Below are 19,204 nucleotides of genomic sequence, written 5' to 3' on the forward strand. Positions count from 1 at the left end.
GTTGCGCCTTCTCCTACAGCACATCCATCTTCGTCGAATACAACGTCAGGGTTAAAACAACCAGCGATGGCGCCTCCAAGTACATCTGAGACACCTTTGCGTGGAGCTTCCTTGCCTCCACTTTCTGGCTTGAACCCCATTAAGCCAACAAATGCAAGTACAACGCTTCCGTCAATCCCAACGAAAATCTCTTTCCCATTCCTTCCGCCACCATCTACCAAAACTAGGCCTTGAAATAACTTATATTTTCAATTGCCTAGCATGCAAGATAAGTATTTTAATTAATGTTAAAGAATAAAACGGTGGATATCCTCTCTCACCAACCTAATAAAAATATCAAATGATTCAAATAAGCTAAATGACTTGGAACATACATATTTAGCTATTTGTTTTTGGCTAATTTCTCAGGGAAAAAAAGTAATGTAAATACTTATAATCTTTTCTCCTGCATTTTTTAGACATTTGAGAGAATTAAAGAAAGAGAATAAATTCAATTCCGTACATTATTGGGCAAAGTATATATGTATGTTATTGTTATTTTTTATTTCTAGTAAAAATAATTTCCATTTGCCATGAATGTGATTTCAATTTAACCAAAAATGAAAACGATTATATATAATCTGTATGTTAATCTCGAAGAAATTTATTGTGTTTGATCTAAACCAAGGACAACCCAGTACTCCTTTAGTTGCCACTATTAGAGGCCAACAAAAATAAATGCATTTTCATTAATTAGTACCTTAATGGATTAAAAATGTTATAAATTGCACTCAAATATTTAATTTTGTAATAAATGCATCTATATTTATATTCAAAAAAATTATATTCGGTTTTTTAATTAAAACAAAAAATATGTCATGAATTTCACTGCCACTATCACCGTTCATATCAAACTTCATCTTCAACTTTACAAGACAAAAGGAAACCACGAAGAATCTTCCCATTTAATCATCTAGAAATAGTGCTACCCAAAATACAGTGAGGAGCTTATAGTAAAAGTTGGCCTCCTTTGACAAACTCATTTTTATGAATTGTGAGGTTTGACGCATTTTTATCAGTAGCATAAGGAGAAAACATTTTAATGTAAAAATTATTTACTAGTCAACTAATTAAACTTGTTGACCGAGGAAATTGTTTATGTTTTTAAATTCATAAAATTCAAAAAATAAAAAAGATGGTTTGCATAATTGATAAATTTTGATATGTTATCGTGAAAATTTTTTTAATAATAAAATAATTTTAAAGATGAGTTATAGTGAAAAATAGTTTTTGTCCGGGTGGTTCAAATTATAAAAAAAATTTCAATTTATTCAAATAATAAAAAGATAGATTTCAAAGTGTTTTTCATATGCTATAAAAAATTAGATTTCAAGTATTTTTCATAAGCTATAAAAAAAGTGTTTTCATTATTTTTTTTTTCAAAAGGTTAATTTTCGATTATTAAACTGAATCGAATAATAAAATAATATTATATTTATAAAAATTAGACATTTTACCATTACTTTAAGATCGTCATAGCAAATCCAATTGAATAATAAAAAATATTCTATTATTAAGAAACTACACATTTATCATTAATTCAAAACCATCATAACCTTTGATTGAAAACACTCTCTATCAATATGTACATAAAAATATGAATTACGACATAATTAAAGATAATGATGAGATCTCAACATGTATTCGTTTGAAAAATATAGAAATTAATTAGATTTCGTTTTTATGTAAATAGTTTTAAAAGTTAAAATGCAATAAAGTGGATTAAACCAAACTAATCAAGTGGGTATGATTTTGTCAACTTAAGCCAAACAATGAACACTCCTAATTAATTATTACACCCTAATTATATTTAATTAAAAAAAGAGAGAGAGAGAGAGTTGTGATAACCCCTAGCTGTGGCCCATGGATTCGGCTGTGTTCAGAGGCATCCAAGTGCTTGTGGTCAATCATGTCATCAACAACATAAAGGTAGAAATTTTTAAAAAAGAAGAGAAAAAGATGAATGAAGCATATGCCTTTCATTTCGGCCTTCGCTTTCAATCAGTTTTTTTCTTCTTTACATAAAGCCAACCTGTTTTCTTGCACCACATTTATTGTTAAGTCGAACAAAAGGGTCGGGCATTTAGGGGTGAACAGCTTTGCAACAACAATACAGGTTTTCTAGGATGGATTTTGGGCACGTCTTTTCCCAAATCAACCCCTGTCTCTTTTTTTATTTAATTTATGCAATTAATAATAATTAAATTAATAAAATTATTGGATCAATTTAATAAAAAATAAAAATATAATATTTAAAAAATTTTAAATTAATTTTTATTTTTTATTACATTCAATTAAATTTTTATATTTTTATTTTGAGTCAAATAGATCTTCACAAATAATTATTATTAATCAAAACGTCACTTATAATTTGATATTACATAATATTAACATGAAACGTTGATATATTATAGATAATATATAATGTGACATGTCAATATAGTATGATAACATAATCATGTGACATGTCAATAGTACATAACATAAAAAAGATACGTGACATTTTGATTAATTGATTAATGATAATTAATTACTAATATAATCATATTACCTTTTATTATAATGTCAAAAACTATACAATTAAAAAAATATATACAGGTATGATTTTTTCTTAATTCAACAAGGAAATTAAGGTGGGCTTTGAGGGACAATTACTTGGCAAAAAGTTGACTAATTATGTTTGCAATCAAAACCTCACCTAACCTAAGTATTTTGGTAAATAATGTGCTTAGATTGATACAATATTTTTGGGGAAATTTTAAAGTAGTACTTTTGTTTTTTGGATAATAAAGATCAATCAAACGATTAAAGTTTAATTTATGGTAGTGGGTCCATTGGATTTGTTGTTACTCAATCATCATTATAGAGTTATGACATGACATGTGTGCATGTATAAACAAAGACATGAGTATTTGGAATATTCCTTGGAGACCGAGAAAGACACAATAATTTAAAGGTGAGATGTTCAAATAACATAAAGTTGAAGATAAAAGTAAACAGTAGGGTGACACGTACACAATTAACACATCAATAAATCGATTTTGATAAAAAAATAATTTGGATTAATATATTAATATAAATAATAAATAATCATATATAAGTCTTCCTTTGACTTTATTTAAAGTATTTCATCTACTACAAATGTATTTTATAAACATTATTTATTACAACAAAAAGTCATGACCATGCAACACATCCATTAATGGAAACTTGTTATTGTAGTATATGAAGGATTGATCAAAAATATTATCTAAGGATAGTTTGTTTATTTTTTTTATAAAATTTATTTTTGAACAAGTGTTATTTTTTTATTATTACACTTAAGAAATTTTAATTAGACACTTTGACAATTTTAATACATTATGCCTTTAAAGAAATGTTACCAATTTTAACAAATTTGGAGACATTTTATTTATTTTAATTAAATAGTGAAAAAATTAATTTGCATTTATTAGCTTTGGAAAATATTGTAAAGAATTATTTCTTTATAAATTTATTTTTTTCTTGGGCAGTAATTTTGTCATAAAAGCGATTTTGTTCCTCTTTTTGTTATATTTTTATATAATAATCATCTATTTAAAAAATCAAAAAAGAAAAATAAAAAAGTAACAGTTACATCCCTTAATTTTCGGAACCGTTGGGGTTTCGTCATCATTCGGCTGGGGGCATTTTTGATTTTCAATTTTGCAGTTTATATGTTCACAAAGAGACGCTAGAGTTACCGTCCAAATCATCGAACGCACCGCTCTAAATCAATGAGAGCGTCACACGTGGGACATCATTCCTTTTCGAAAACCTACCGCCCTGTAAGTTTATCTCCATATGTTTTTTTAACACAAGTAAAAATAAAAAAAAACAATTAATGAATTCATTTTCTAAAACATTAATGCTGGAATGAAAATGAAAAATCACTGTTTGGGGGGAGACGTGAGAAGCTTCTTCTCTTCCCCAAACTGGCAGTTTCTTGAGGTAAAAAAGATTTTGATTAAAATAAAATTACAGTGCAAAATATAATTTGATGATAAATTATATAATTATTTCTTCTTATTATTATTATATAAAGTAGAATGAATTAGACTTTTATTTTCTGGAACTTATTCGTTGAACCATTTTTCTCGTAATTCATTTTCAGCTTTCAGGGCTAATCCAGATCGCCGATCTGATGAGCTAGTTCTTTATTTTTTGGTAAATTAAGAATTTCGAGCAGTTGGGTGGGTTTTGCTTAATTTTCGATAATTCCGCTGTCATTTTTGGCAGATGAAGTCTCATTTCTTTTATGAAATAAAATATTTTTTTAAAATTTGGTGAACCTTAATTTTACCATGATTATAAGAAGGACACTATGATAAAAATATAGTTAATTTAATTTTTTTGTGTTGTTTTGAGTTTGATCAATGAGTGAATTGCCAAATTCTATTCATGTTTTACAATTTTGGGTATAATATTTTTAGTTGAATTTTTTTTGGGGTGTTAAATTTGGATTTGCAGAGAATTGTGTGTTTGAGTTCCCGTTGAAAAACAATGGGGGTGATGTCAAGACGGGTTGTGCCCGTCTGCGGTAACCTCTGTTTCTTCTGCCCTTCGATGCGTGCAAGGTCTAGACAGCCTGTTAAAAGATACAAGAAGTTATTAGCTGACATTTTCCCCCGTAATCAGGTATTGTTTCAGCTCATCTTCTCACAATTTTTACTTGAATTTTGGGCATTCCGGACTAGTTTTCTCTTTCGTGTTTGGTTCCTCGAGGAAAAATTGGGTCTGGATATTTAGTGCAGCTTGTTCATAGTTTTGTACTGATTGATTGATGATCATTGGTCTGTTAAGTTCGGTTAAGTGTACTATGATAATAATATTGTCTTTATGTATAAAGCGATGACTTCAAAATATTAGTAGTTGATAATCTATTGTGAAAGACTGAAAGTTTACAGAAGTATAATTTGTATCTATCACAACTGCTGCTGCTATACTGGTTAATGGCTGCATAAATTTCTATTGATGGTGGTAGAAATTTTATACATTGTTGAATGAAACCAACATCGAAGAAGAAGAGGCAGTATTGGTAGTAGTGTCTTCTGAAAATTTGAAAATAAGGCATTTATGTGCTGCTTGCATGGTCTTGTCAGCTCTTGAAAGCTACTGTACCCCCTCATCTAATCCCAGACCCTGGGCAGAATAAGGGAGAAACGAAAAATTGAAAAAAAAAAAAATAAAGAAAGAAAAACAGTGTTTGATATGCTTACCATTTTTCCAATTACATTTGACAGGATGCTGAACCGAATGATAGGAAAATTGGGAAGCTTTGTGAATATGCTTTGAGGAACCCTTTACGAATACCAAAGGTATGGCTTTTCTTTTGGTTCAGTTAGTATCAATTCCTGATGGAGATTGATTCTAGTATGGAATTTCTAAATATTTTAATTTTTATCTGTTTGAAATGTTGGTTTGACAATTTTGTAGGCAAGTTCTTATATCTATTAATTTGGATAAAAATATGAAACTTATAAGTGAGAATGTGGCCAATTGTTTTTCATAATCTTGGTTTCAATTTTACGAAAGTTAGTTTCCTATGATATTTTCGAGTAGTTTAGGATTTAAATCTTGGTTTTTAAATGATTATTATATATATATATATTCTAAATTAAGGTGGTTTGCAATTTTTTTCCTGCAATGCTGGTAATTTTGTCAAGAAATGTTTAAAACTGATTGAAAATTTTGAATTGGTATCAATCTTGGCACAATTCAAATTAATAGATTTATCCTTGAGATGTTTGAAATTTTCTGTATCCCGTAATATATATGACTTTACTGAAGTGTCTGTTGATTTTTTTCTCACATCGCTAAATATGTTGTCTTCACAGATTACAGGTCAGCTAGAGCAAAGATGTTACAAGGATTTACGTAATGAGAACTTTGGATCTGTAAAAGTGGTACTGTGCATTTATAGGAAACTGCTATCGGCATGTAAGAAGCAGATGTAAGTTTGAAGTGTGGAAATTTGAACATTTAATTGATCTAAACACTTTCTGGCATCATTTTTCCGGCAAACTTTTTTCTGGGGTGAGCAGCTTGGAGAGGGGACTTTCAAAGAATGAACCACTGAATTTGGATAAAAAATTGTTAGGTAGAGCATTAGATTTGGCTTGTTATTGCACATTATTGCGACTTGTGTCCGAGGACCAAATCCTAGTAGGGTTTAAACATTAGAATATAGCTACTTATTAATTTATAGTCTATATAATTAACTTTCTTTTGTTATTGTACGAAGTTTTGCCTTGTGTTTGGTAGCATGGCAAGAACACCCAGTTAATTAACTGCGATTAATTCTCTACCAAATACCATAAGATTGATATAAGCTTTGGTAATGTGAAGAATGTCTACAATTATTCTTTTAGTTTTTTTCGTTTTATAATTATGGAGTTACATTTGTTTGATAAGTAATGATTTAATGCTTGTTATATTTTTGTTGGGCTATTATAGCACTTAGGTTCTGATGTCTTTATAGAACAAGTTCTTTCTTTTATTTATTAACTAAACTTTTTGAGGGTTTTGTTTTTTTTTTAAAGTTAATAACCATATTTTTTATAAAAAATAAACTGGGTTTATGATGTGGACAAGATCACGCTTTTTGAAGGATTGAATTGTTTTTTAAAAACTGTTTTAGTAATTTTATCTATTTCCATGGGTTCAATGTTAATTTAGAAGTTTGGGAATTAATAGGGCATTTAGGGTAATATTCATTGTTTCATATTTATGTTAATTTAGGAGGTAGACTTTAACTATAAATATGAGCTACGTTTCTATACTTATTATATGTGATATTCATGGGAGCACTTTATTCTTGCAGTCCACTTTTTGCTAGTAGTTTATTAGGGATCATTCGGACTCTTTTGGAGCAAACTCGACAGGATGAAATGCAAATTCTGGGTTGCAATGCTCTTGTAGAGTTCATAAATCGTCAGGTGTGTATGATGTAAAACAAAGCTCTGATCTGTTTGGTTCTATCAGTAGTATGAATATGCCAGTAGTACGTATATTGTGGCACTGGGTAACAGTTGCTAATTTGCCCTTAGAACTTTAAGCTTTCCATCATTGGGCTTTTACGTTTTTAAAGTAGACAACTTCTGGTGAAGGAGCTATTCACTGATCTGATGAGTGGACGGAGATCTGCAAAGGCTTATGGCAAACTGACTATAGACTGGATACTTTACATATTAGCTGTAACTAGTAAAGTTATTCTAATTGTATGGGATTTGAAACTAGGTGGACGGTACATACATGTTCAACTTAGAAGGCCTTATTCCTAAACTTTGTCAACTGGCTCAAGAAGATGGAGATGATGATAGGGCTTTGCGTTTACGTTCAGTAGGATTGCAAGTATTGGCTTCCATGGTAATGTTGTCTCTTTATATCTTGAAACATTTCACATAAGAAAACTCTTTTGGCTGAATACATGCACTTTCGTTAGTTCAAGCTAACTTTGTAGCCATAACTTTTCTTCTTTAGGACACATACATGCTTATGCAAACCGTCACTTGCTTTTTTTTTTTTTTTGGTATCTAATACTTGTTGGAGTTGTGTGCATGTCTTTCCAGTCTTGTCCTTATTGGCAATCTATCTACTCTGCTGATTTAGACTTGTTTCCAGGGATTTTACTTGTTTAATTACTGGCAATGACTACTGTTTACCTGTATATAAAAGTATGGGCTTTGTAAGATTATGATACAGCAGGTTGATTTAAATATTGTCAAGTAGCCTCTGCACTCTTCTACCTTTGTGCACAATCTAAATCCTCTGACAAAAGACATCATCTAAATTGAGGCTGGCTTGTGCAATATATTTTACTGGGAAGGGGCTTTGATTTTTTTGGGGTTGTGTTTCATAAAACTAGGTTAAGGTTGAAGGCTTAACGATTAGTTAACAGTTATAATGATTGAAGTTTTAGATTGACCTTTCTAGATTTGAAGGAAAGCGGTCCTATAATTTGTGGAGTGAAGGGAAGATTGAGGTTTTAGGACTAAACTAGTCTAAACTTTGTTACAAAAGGGTTAAGTTGATCAGGTGTTTTCGGGTTGAATTACAGCTTTATTTAACCTGTGAATAGCCTTATGTTGTAAACATTGAGTTGAATTGTAAACCTTTACAAGTCAGAATAAATAGGAGAATAATTCCTCAATTTTTCTTGTCAAGTTTTCCTTTTAAATAATTTCTTATTGGGAGATTGTATTCATTATTATCGTTTATTTCCTGTGCCTTTTTTCTCATGTAGTATTCTTGGTACTTGTATCTTGTTTTCTGTCACTTCCATTTCTGGTCACTTACTACTTTCTCTTTCCCATTTCTTGTGCCTAGGTCTGCTTCATGGGTGAGCACTCTCATATATCAATGGACTTTGATAGTGTAAGTTATCATTTCTTATGGTGGCTTTTCCTATAATTCCTTTTTTTTTATTCTCAAATGTTAGATGCATTCCTGATCTGATGTGATTTAACTGTGCAAATTTGGTGCTTGTTATTATAGTTGGAGTCTCTTTGGCCTCACTAGAGCTTCAATAAAAATAATATTGAAATAGATTTTTGAAATGATTACAAATAACTAAGTTTTATTTTTTTCCATCCAAAATTTGATTAATCTCTCTATCAGCTTCTTAGTTCAGCTAGAAGTTCCATTGTGGAGTTTCAGCTTTTAACCTCTTGAACCTCTTTTCAATAGTGGAAACTAAAGCACACACTTCACAAACAGATATGCAGCATGTATTGGCATTTTTTTTCATCTTAAATTCTTTTCCCATCTTGTATAGATCATCTCAGTGACCTTAGAAAACTACATGGATGTCCAAATCACCCCAGTCAATGCCAGTAAAGTGGAAGAAAATGGCTTTTCCTTCCCAGATACCAATGAGAAGGGCTCCTCCGCACCAAACCTTGTGATTAACTCTGACTTAGATCCAACCATGTAAGGCTCTATTTCAGTATTTCTCTTGCTGCATTCCATGCATTAGGAAAAATTTAAAGTTCAAATATCATCCATGCTTCATTTGGCTCTTTAACAGGGATACTTCGAAGAGTCCCTCTTACTGGGCAAGGGTTGTCTTACGTAATATTGCCAGATTGGCAAAAGAAGCTACAACTGTCCGGCGTGTGCTTGAACCTCTTTTTCATAACTTTGATGCTGAAAATCACTGGTCCCAAGAGAAGGGAGTTGCTTCTTCAGTTCTAATGTCCTTGCAGTTGCTTTTAGAAGAAACAGGTTAATTTGGGAGTTTTAACATGCATCCTTTATTAAATATCTTTTTTCTGAAAACGCTCTTGTAGATATAATAGTGTTTTTTTTAATGCCAGGAGAGAAGTCCCACCTATTATTGTCTATCCTGGTGAAGCACATGGAGCATAAGAATGTAGCCAAGCAACCTGATATACAAGTTAACATTGTCAATGTCATCACACAACTTGCACAGAATGCAAAGCCTCAGTCCTCAGTAGCAATCATTGGTGCAATAACTGACTTGATCAAGCATCTACGAAAATGCCTGCAAAATTCATCTGAATTATCAAGTTCTGGGGATGATATTGATAAATGTAACACTGATCTTCAATTGGGCTTGGAAAAGTGTATCTCACAGCTCTCAAATAAGGTTGGGAATATGTTCTTGTGATCATCCAGATTTTACTTGAATATGAATGATTATTATAAGATGCTTACAGAAGCTAGTTTTAGCATGTTATTCAAATGTTCTACCATTTAGTTGAAACTTATTATCTATATGTATTTGACAGGTTGGGGATGTGGGACCAATTCTTGATATGATGGCTGTGGTACTAGAGAATATTTCAACCAACAGTATTGTTGCCAGGACAACTATCTCTGCTGTTCATCGAACGGCTCAGATTATCTCTTCTATCCCAAACGTATCATATCACAAGAAGGTGAGTGTTCTTGTACAATATACTGTTATATTTGTTCTTATCTTGTATGTGCATCTAAGTTCTGACATTGTAATCTGCTCTAGGCTTTCCCTGATGCTCTATTTCACCAGTTGCTCCTCGCGATGGCCCACCCAGACCATGAAACTCGAGTTGGGGCAAATAGCATTTTCTCCGTTGTGCTTATGCCATCGTTGCTTTCACCTTGGTCTGATCAAAAGAAAATTACTTCTGAAGCTGTTTCTTGTGACTTATCATTTGCTGCATCCGAAAAGGTAAGGAATCATAGCTTCGCCTTTCAGGATGAAAGTAAAGACCAAGCAGAACACATTGATGGAAGACTAAAAGAAAATGGAAATCAAGCATCAGATATGGCTGTGAAAAAACCAATAATGTATCAGTCCCATGGGCGCTCATATAGCTTTAAGGATGTTCTGGGTGATGGAAAAATGGTGTGAAACCGCTGTCTCTCTGTTGCTTAGTGTTATTACCAATTCTGATACAATTTAGTTCTCTTACATCTCTGAATTTTTCAGCAGCTGAGTCACCTTCGATTAAGTAGCCATCAAGTGAGTCTTCTGCTTTCATCAATATGGGTCCAGGCGAATTCGGCTGAAAATACCCCTGCAAATTTTGAGGCTATGGCCCGTACCTACAGCATTGCTGTCTTGTTTACCCGGTCCAAGGTTAGCCATTATTTTACTGCCTTTGTTTCAAAATATTAGTCTCCTTCATTAATGCACAAGGTTCGAGAAATGTAGTCGATTTTTATTATATTACCTTACCCTTGATGATTGATTTATTTTGTTTTGTTTTTTTGGTGATGATGTATGATACAGTAAAGGGTAGAATAGTGAAACTGACAACAAGTGATTGTTACTTTTGGTAATGAACAAACATTTTGAAGCAACACAAATGAGAAGAATGGACAACTTTTTTTTATTTTTAATTTTTGGCAGAGAGAGTATCTGGTACTGGTAGTTGTGTTCAATTTGATTTTGTAAATGTCCTTTTCAAATATTGTACAAGTTCTTAGATCTCACCATGGATGCTTTCCATGAGTGTAGAAAGGCACAAAAAGAAAAATGCTTACTCTCCATGCACTCTCTTTCTAGTCATCGGCACAATCTACCATTTCTGTATAACAAGCAGAAAACTCAAAGTAAGATAGCAACGGTCAACCTTGTTGTTGCAAGCACCCAAGTTAGATTTATCAAGTGCTTTTCAACTTGTTTCTGCTATGAGGTGTGGCACGGGCCATGAATTGGGTTGTGATAGAATGTGGGTTTTACCTTGAGATTCTAAGAGGGATGTCCCTGATCTTCTGTGAAAGAAGATTCCTTCGTTATCTTTTGCGTTTTGCCTAGGAAACTTGTGACATATCTCTAATGCTATTAGATGTGACATATGTTTAATGCTATTAGAGCTTCTCTCTTTCCGTTTTGGTATCTATTCCTGAACTTGGTCTGTTGATTAATTTTGCTGATGACAGACCTCCAGTCACATGGCCCTAGTTCGGAGTTTTCAGCTCGCATTCTCCCTTAGGAGCATCTCTCTGGATCAAGAAGGTTTGTTGCATCTATCATTATTTGTAGTTATATTTTTCATAGAGTGAAAGAGCACAATGTTATACATATATACATGCAGTAGCACTATGCTCCTTGTCTGTTTGGTCAATTGGAAGCCTCATATACTGGATTATCACATACACTTCTGCAATCTTCTTTATCCTTGCTGGTTTTGTCTTAGAGATGCCATTTTAATATTGCTCACAGCCATCTCAAGCAACTAATGAAAGCTCTGGCTCAGCAAAGTTTATTCTTTTTATTGCCCTGGATATTTACTAAATAACTTATATTAATAATATATGATGCTATCCCTGTACAGCTGTGCCATCAATTAGAAGCCTTGTAGCACATGCATTGACATGCTTGCATATTCACGTCAAGGATTATTCCATATACTTACCTTATCTTTTATATCCTAGCTGATTTTGTATAAAAATGCTCCCTTAATGTTTCTGGCAATCAACATAAAGGGAAAAATGAAATAGAAGCTTAGGTTTATAATTTATGATTCTTTTCTTCACTCCTTTTTTATTGAGGAAATCGTATCTATATGAGCATTTAATGCCACTGGCTAAAGATGGTGTCAAACCAATTTGGTCTTCTTTCAAAGAATTTAATCTGAGTTTATCTTTTGGGCTTTTACTGAATTCAAACTTCATTTTCCTCTTTTTCTCCCTCATATCATCAAACAGCAATTCATATTGTATAACATTTACATAACTGCACTGGCTTTGTTTTCTCTGATAATTTATTTTAATACTTATATTAAATAATTAAAATGATTGCTTTTTATTTTTATCATGCCTAGTGGGTGCAGAAAGGGCTAGTTAAAGGTGTGTGTAAGATCATGCATGTAATGGTAAAAATGGTAGCACCGAAAGATGGTTACCACTGAATATCCTTTTTTCTAATCTGTGGTTAGGAGAAAAAATTAATCTTCACAATGTTTATCCTTAGGATGTGGGCCTTGTTGCCTAATTTCTGTAGGCTTGTTAAATTTGGTAAAAACTTCTCCTGACATTTGTGTCTTGCATGCTTGTTGAAGGAGGTTTACAACCATCTCGCAGAAGGTCTCTCTTTACTTTGGCATCCTACATGCTTATTTTCTCAGCTAGGGCAGGCAATCTCCCAGAGTTAATTCCTATTGTCAAAGCATCTCTGACAGATAAAACGGTCATTTTCTTATCCTTAATCTATAGGAGAATGCCATTTCTATTGTTATAGCACTTGGTACAATCACTTTTTTTTTTTTTTGAGTCGACAGGCTGATATTTGAGTTTATCATCCTTTGCATAGGTTGATCCTTATCTCAAGTTAGTTGAAGATATCCAACTTCAGGCTGTTTGTGTGAAATCTGATGTGGATGGCGTTGCATATGGATCAAAGGAAGATGATCTTGCTGCATCAAAATTCCTCTTGTCAATAGAGCCAGATCCTCATTTGAAGGAGACTGTCATCTCCCATTTAATGACGAGATTTGAGAAATTGTCAGAGGTGATTTATCAGTTTCTTGATTATTACTTTATTTTGAGGTTTATAGTGTGTCGGCTTCGCTAGCTCTACTGAAGTTTAGAAGTATCTACAACTGGAAATGACAAACTGTTACACCATCAGAGGTGGAGTGAGGGGGTGGTTCCTTTGGTTTTGATAATGTTACATTGACATAGAATTTCTTTTTTGTAGTAATTAATGACAGTGTTGAACATAGGTGCTTTGGACTGGGTGATTGAGGATTCTTCATTTAATAAACATTTTATAAGAAAGGTTTTGGCTGTGAGCAGCTACTGTTGTTAACTAATAGGAAAAATTATCTGAAAACAGAAAGTGTTAGGAGTAATGTTACTTCGAATGCTGGCAGCTGCCGCATTTGATGAGATATAAGATGAAAGTGTATGAAGACAAGAAAAGATCTGGATAAAATGAGGGAATATAATCTTAACTTGCAAAATGCTTATCATCACTGAGTTATTGTTCCTCCCCCCTGCCCCCCACCTTTCTGGTGTGTGGCTTGTAAAAGGGTAATAACAACATTACCAATGGTCTTAGATTGCTATGGTAACGAGGTCGATTTAGTCTTCTATGATTAGTTGTTGTATGTTATTAAGTTGTTCCATTTTTCACATGAAAAGAATTAATAGCATTTATGGGAGCTTGTTTGCAACAAGATTCATATTATCCCTTGTGTGTTTCTTCCAGGATGAATTGTCAAGTATAAAGAAACAACTTCTGCAGGGCTTTTCACCAGATGATGCATATCCATTAGGTGCTCCATTATTTATGGAGACACCAAGACCATGTTCCCCTCTTGCGCAGATGGGGTTTCAGGCATTTGAAGAGGTAGATCTTGTTCAGATTACATTCTCTTCCTTAACTCTGTGACATAGTTTGGTTGACTTGATTTGCTTTCAGATTTTGCCTTTGGCTGCAATGACAGATGAAGAAGCCTTCCCTGAAGCCAATGGAAGTCAGTCAGATCGCAAAACATCATTATCTATCAGTACGCTAGATGTTTTAAGTGTGAACGAGCTTTTGGATTCGGTAAGATGAGTATTAATATGTTTTTATTAGTTTTTATATTTTGATTATAGTTTGTAAATGAATTGGGAAACAATATAAACGGGTGGTATGCCTTTATTCAACACCATTGTTGACCAAGCTGCTTATGCTTTTGATCCTTCATCTTGTTTTTCAGAGTGTGCATGAATAATTTTGGACATTTTGGAACATAAATTTGGGTTGGGATAATAAACTAGGTTTGGGAGTCACATTATGAATAGGTTACTTTGTGTTGTTACCTTATGTTGAGTGCTTCTAGAAAGGCGTGGTGTTAGCATAAAAATATAAGTTGCAAAAATGTCAGCTCCAGGACCATTATGCTCATGCATGGATGATTTTTTGGGTAGAGATGAAAACCTACTAAACTAAACCTTGAAGGGGTTTCAATTTTGGCCAAAGATTCTAAATTTCCTATGTATTTCTCAACTATCTAGCACATATTCTCAAGCTTCACTATGCAGAAGTTGTTGAAACTGAAAGGTAAATTTAGACAACTATGAATAGTTGAGATTTTAGATTTTCTTTTTAATACCTGGCCAAAAGGGATATGGAACATATTTTGTGTAGAGTCACAGTACAGAATATGATGCTGTCATAATTAACTTAACAAAAAATAGCAAATTAAAACCAAATTGAAACTTTTATGCACTTGTATGTGCAAACACATATGTAAAGTGGTTGGATGGGTTTGTATCACTCCGACATGCTGACTCTTTATTAAATGGTTTAAGTGAGTTAAAAGTTGTGCATTAAAAACTGACTTCTTTTCTATTTCACTCTGCTCTCTATTAACATTACTTTGGTTAGATTGAAATATAAAAACTATTTAATAGTAATTCATTTATTTTTATCACACCAGTATTATGTAGATGCTGACAAAAAATATAAATAAGAAAAAGGTACTTGAAAAGACTGTAAAAGAATAGGTGAAATATATTTCTGTTGATATGTATAAGAGTTACAAAGATATTGCTAAAGCATTCCCCTTGATTGCTATAGAGTGATCTTGAGTTCCTAAAGTTATCTTGGCTGTTGAGAGGCTTGTCTTTCTTCATCTGAGGAGGAGTTGTTATACTTACAAAATATTAAATGGATGCAGACTACTTTGTGATTGTGGGATTATGTGGGGATTTAACAATTGCATCTTGTCCAAAGTAATAGTTGTTGCTACATGATAGTGCAGTTTTGGTGTCTTTATTTTGTTGTAGGATTATTGAACTTTTGCATTTACTTAAGGCTCTGTTTGGTAACCGAAATTAACTTGTTAAGGGAAAATTTGTTCTGTGAAAAGCATTTTACTGGAAAATCCAATATTTTCTTTTCTGTGGATAAACTAAGCGAAATATTTTCTGTTGTTTGAATCACCCTGTAAAAAATAGTTTCCACCATGACTTATCTTCAAAAATTTTCCACATGACACCATAAAACATCAACATTTATCAATTTCCAACCATTGAAACCCATCAAAACACTAGAAAATCAACACTAAAAAAAAAAAAACATAACTCCAATATCCAAAATAATTTCCAATAAGTATAAAAAGTAATCACAGCCAGCGAAGCCTGAAAATCCAACCTCAAAAACCAACAGAAAATCCACAAAAAAAAAGCAAAAAGAAAAGAAAGAAAAAGAAAAAAGAAAAATCAGTTCTAAAATGGCGGGAACAAGTATAATGAACATCAGCTGTTGTTAGCACTATAAAAATTTCAATATTCAATTATCGAAAACGGAAATGGATTAATCGATTAAAAATAACTGAAAATGCATTTAAACATTGAGGATCTGAAAATCGGAACTTTGAAAAAGAGAGAGATTTTGATGCTGAAGTTGAAGCTAAAGCGAGCGAAGATTTGTGGAAAGAAGAAGCAAAAGAGTGATTTGAAGCTGAACTAAAGCTGAAGCAAAAGATACCTGACAACAGAGAAAAAGTAAAAATCTATGAAATAACGAAGGAAGAGGGAAGAGCAAAAGAAAAGAGAGGGAAGAATCATGGGAGATCTATGAATATCATGGTGGCTGGTGATGGAGATAGGTTTGGAGTAGCTTGTGGGTTTGTTGAGGGAGATAGGAGCAAAAGTGTGGTGAAGTCTTTTTGAAATTGTCTTACATTGTGAAAAAAGGGAAGACAATTTCCTGTGTTTTGCTCTAAGTTTTTCATTGCCTGGAAATTATTTTCAGTTGACCAAGCTATATTCCCCTTTCCTAACACTGGAAAATGAGGAAATTGCCTTCCAGAACCATTTTCAAGGTTATGAAATGGAGCTTTTACCTAAAAATCTTGTCAGACCACTTCGTTTTCCCTCGCTGTGCAGGCTTTGTCTGAAAAGCAAAGTGCATGTATAGGCATACAACATATAAACACGTATTATAGTGCATGCTAGACAAGTTAATAAATAATATAAACTTTATGCCATATTTTGACAAACTGGTAAATTGAGTTGTGTCAGATCAAATGGTTTTTAGTGTTACCATACTTATTTATCTTTTGCTGTGCAATATGTTTGGTTCTGTTTGAAATTCTTTCGAATGTCCCTAATTTGATTTGGTTGGGAACTTGAGAATGTTTTTTCTCAAAATTGAAAAAAATATGAACTCATGAATAATCCCCCCCCTCCCCACTCTTGTTTTCTGTGAGACGTTTGGGAGTGCAGATAAGATGGTCTTGAATTAGATTTTTGATATTAAGTTTGAGGAAGGGCAGAATTTAACAAGAGTGGTCTGTTCCCATTTAGATAATTGAACTTGGAAGGAAACAGAAAACAAGACAGCAGTATGTGGGACTGATATCAGTGGATTTATCCTTTAAGTGTATACATGTTCTGTCAGGTGTATTTACTGCTCATATCTTAATTAAAAGACCAAAATTTGTCATTACTAGGGGCTGGGATGATTATATCTTTTTCTGGCTGTGGGTCCAGAGAACCAGTTTTCACATTCATTATATTTTAACCCCCATTATGTCTCGGGATATTTATCAAACTTTCATTTTCTGACAAAGTATATCGGTTTGTTACTCCAATAGGTTCTGGAAACAGCCCGACAAGTTGCAAGCTTTTCAGTTTCCCCTACACCCATTCCTTATGACCAAATGAAGAGTCAGTGTGAGGCTCTTGTAACGGGTAAACAGCAGAAGATGTCAGTGCTTCATAGCTTCAAGCATCAACAGGATGCCAACGCGACCTTGGAGGAAACTGAAAAGGAAGTCCTCTATTTACCAAGTGTGGTGAGTTGGTCTACGCACATGACAAATATCTTTATGAATATCTTAATTTCTTGAATGGAATCTTTAATTATCCTTTAATCGTTTCCACTTTCTCCCTTAAGCAAAAGCATAACCTGTAATCATCATGTTTCAGTACCATTGATAATGTTATACATAAAAAATAACAGTAGTATGATTGGTGATAGTTAATAGTATGAATTAGAAGAAAATAAAAAACAATAACAACAATAGTTTTTTCTGATATTTTTTCAATTTATAGTGGTTTCTGTTATAGGTTAAATTCCAGAAAATTCTTTCAATTTCCAACTAAAATGATTTCTTAGTAGTTTCAAGACAGCAGTATCTTTTCTGTTGTTATGATGCTTGCATAACTTGTGGTTCCTTTAGCAAAATAATGGCCATATGTGTTTGGTTTATTGAAGCTAAATGCAAATTCATCCTGATTAAGATGGTAACCCTTCCTTCAAAATTCATTAACCTGTCTGGTAATTTGTCATTTGCCCAAAATCTGAGAGGAAGAAAGGAATTACATGATTTGGATACATTTTTTATGTCCTTGATTTTAAATTGGGTTTGTCTATTAGACTGCACATGATTGGAAAAGACTTTTTCTCCCTTGTGCTTTTGAAGAGTTCAAGATATGGGAATCTTTGTCAAATTATGTGTTAAGGAATTGGCGTGCACTAACAGCATGAGTTTAATCTATTAAATAATGTTGATGCAACCAATAATAGTAATTTTTTTCGTGGATGGTTATCTTCTATTTCAGAAAATGGAGTTTTCTGAAGATCGGATGTTAATTAGCAGGGAGCAAGGTCACGTAATGGGACAGCTTGCTCTCTGTTCACATGAATTCGGGCAACATTCTTTCAGATTACCACCATCAAGCCCCTATGACAAGTTCTTGAAAGCAGCTGGATGCTAAAGAGGTTGGGTGTGTTTTATACATGAATATAGATATATATATATATATATATGTAACAGTCTATATATTTTACATTTCTTCCTTTTTCCATTCCAGACAACTGTCAATTCTTTTCATATTTTTTGTTGCCGTGGAAGCTCATTCTAGGCATTTTCTACCTTGTCACACCAAAATGGAAGAAGAGACTAGGGGAGGGGGTAGGATGGGCATGATATGGTGTTGCTTGAACAAAAATATTTCTTAATGTTTAGAGCACGAACTCCACTCCAGCATATTGTACAAGAAGAGCAATCTAGGACTCAGATTCTTCGTATGACTTAATGTAATTTTATCCTTTGCAAGTTTTGGCTTCCCCTCCCTTTTGTGTAAATTCCAACATTTAGCAGTTGATGAACCAAGCAAGGTGTGTACATTTAAAGTTGTATGTGTCCTAATTATCTCCTTATTTTTCTTTTCCTTTGAAATTGTATGTAGAAATTGGTGGATGATTTTTCTGTTCTTTTTCTTCTTCATTATTATTATTATTATTATTATTATTATTATTTTTATAGAAAGAATCCATCAATGTGCAATCAATCAGCAAAGTGTGGAAAATGCTGAATTATGGGTGAACGTCAAGCAGATGAGATTCATCGGTGATGCATCCATTGTGAGAGTTTTTCTTTTTTCTTTTTTTTTTTAACATAGTCGTTGAAAATGTCATTAAACTCTTCAAGAAAATTTAAATAAATTTTTATTTTTAATTAAATAAATTTTAATAATAATGATTAATTAATTAATTATTTTACATTTATGTGATGTCGACAACAATTATATCATCACATGATAATAATATATTATATTTTTATCAATTATAATATGTTAATATATTACATCAATATTAATAATTTTTTATTAATAATAATTAATTTAATTTAAAAAATATATAAAAATTTGATTGAATTTTTATTTAAATATTTTTAAGTATTATTTTTTT

General features: G+C 32.5%; 2 protein-coding genes across 8 annotated transcripts in view; both read left to right on the forward strand.

The window, feature by feature from the left end:
- The window catches only part of LOC110421376 (uncharacterized), a 2,579-nt gene extending 2,333 nt beyond the window's left edge, over positions 1 to 246 (forward strand). The window contains 1 exon segment of the mRNA XM_089784510.1: positions 1 to 246. This exon segment is cut by the window's left edge and continues 15 nt beyond it. Coding sequence (XP_089640636.1) covers positions 1 to 234 — 234 coding nt within the window. The 3' untranslated portion in view covers positions 235 to 246.
- A 3,669-nt stretch (positions 247 to 3,915) lies between these two features.
- LOC110421110 (ARM repeat superfamily protein) lies at positions 3,916 to 18,726 on the forward strand. Of its 7 annotated transcripts, XM_021434587.2 has the most exons (22): positions 3,934 to 4,008; positions 4,172 to 4,224; positions 4,528 to 4,695; positions 5,301 to 5,375; positions 5,895 to 6,010; positions 6,881 to 6,995; positions 7,297 to 7,425; positions 8,386 to 8,433; positions 8,834 to 8,988; positions 9,086 to 9,282; positions 9,375 to 9,667; positions 9,810 to 9,959; positions 10,043 to 10,408; positions 10,493 to 10,642; positions 11,449 to 11,524; positions 12,570 to 12,697; positions 12,821 to 13,018; positions 13,721 to 13,861; positions 13,934 to 14,062; positions 17,103 to 17,303; positions 18,073 to 18,232; positions 18,325 to 18,726. In XM_021434587.2, exons 3-21 carry the CDS (start codon positions 4,561 to 4,563, stop codon positions 18,226 to 18,228), a joined length of 2,958 nt encoding a protein of 985 aa, XP_021290262.1. In that variant the 5' UTR covers positions 3,934 to 4,008; positions 4,172 to 4,224; positions 4,528 to 4,560; the 3' UTR covers positions 18,229 to 18,232; positions 18,325 to 18,726. The 7 variants fall into 7 exon arrangements, with proteins under 7 accessions (XP_021290259.1, XP_021290262.1, XP_021290258.1 ...); XM_021434584.2 differs by lacking the exon at positions 4,172 to 4,224 and having other exon boundaries at positions 3,916 to 4,008; XM_021434583.2 differs by lacking the exon at positions 3,934 to 4,008 and having other exon boundaries at positions 4,098 to 4,224.
- The last annotated feature ends 478 nt before the right edge of the window (positions 18,727 to 19,204 follow it).

Source organism: Theobroma umbraticum, unplaced genomic scaffold (assembly GCF_002168275.2).
Source record: "Theobroma umbraticum cultivar Fairchild unplaced genomic scaffold, ASM216827v3 scaffold_130.0, whole genome shotgun sequence".
Lineage (NCBI taxonomy): Eukaryota > Viridiplantae > Streptophyta > Magnoliopsida > Malvales > Malvaceae > Theobroma > Theobroma umbraticum.

What these genes read in the sequence shown, in the direction of transcription:
- LOC110421110 (XM_021434584.2), top strand. Translation starts at nt 4,561, where the DNA reads ATGGGGGTGATGTCAAGACGGGTTGTGCCCGTCTGCGGTAACCTCTGT. An exon ending in TGCAAGTATTGGCTTCCATG is followed by an intron (nt 7,426 to 8,385) that starts GTAATGTTGTCT and finishes TCTTGTGCCTAG; the next exon opens with GTCTGCTTCATGGGTGAGCA. An exon ending in CATCTCTGACAGATAAAACG is followed by an intron (nt 12,698 to 12,820) that starts GTCATTTTCTTA and finishes TCCTTTGCATAG; the next exon opens with GTTGATCCTTATCTCAAGTT.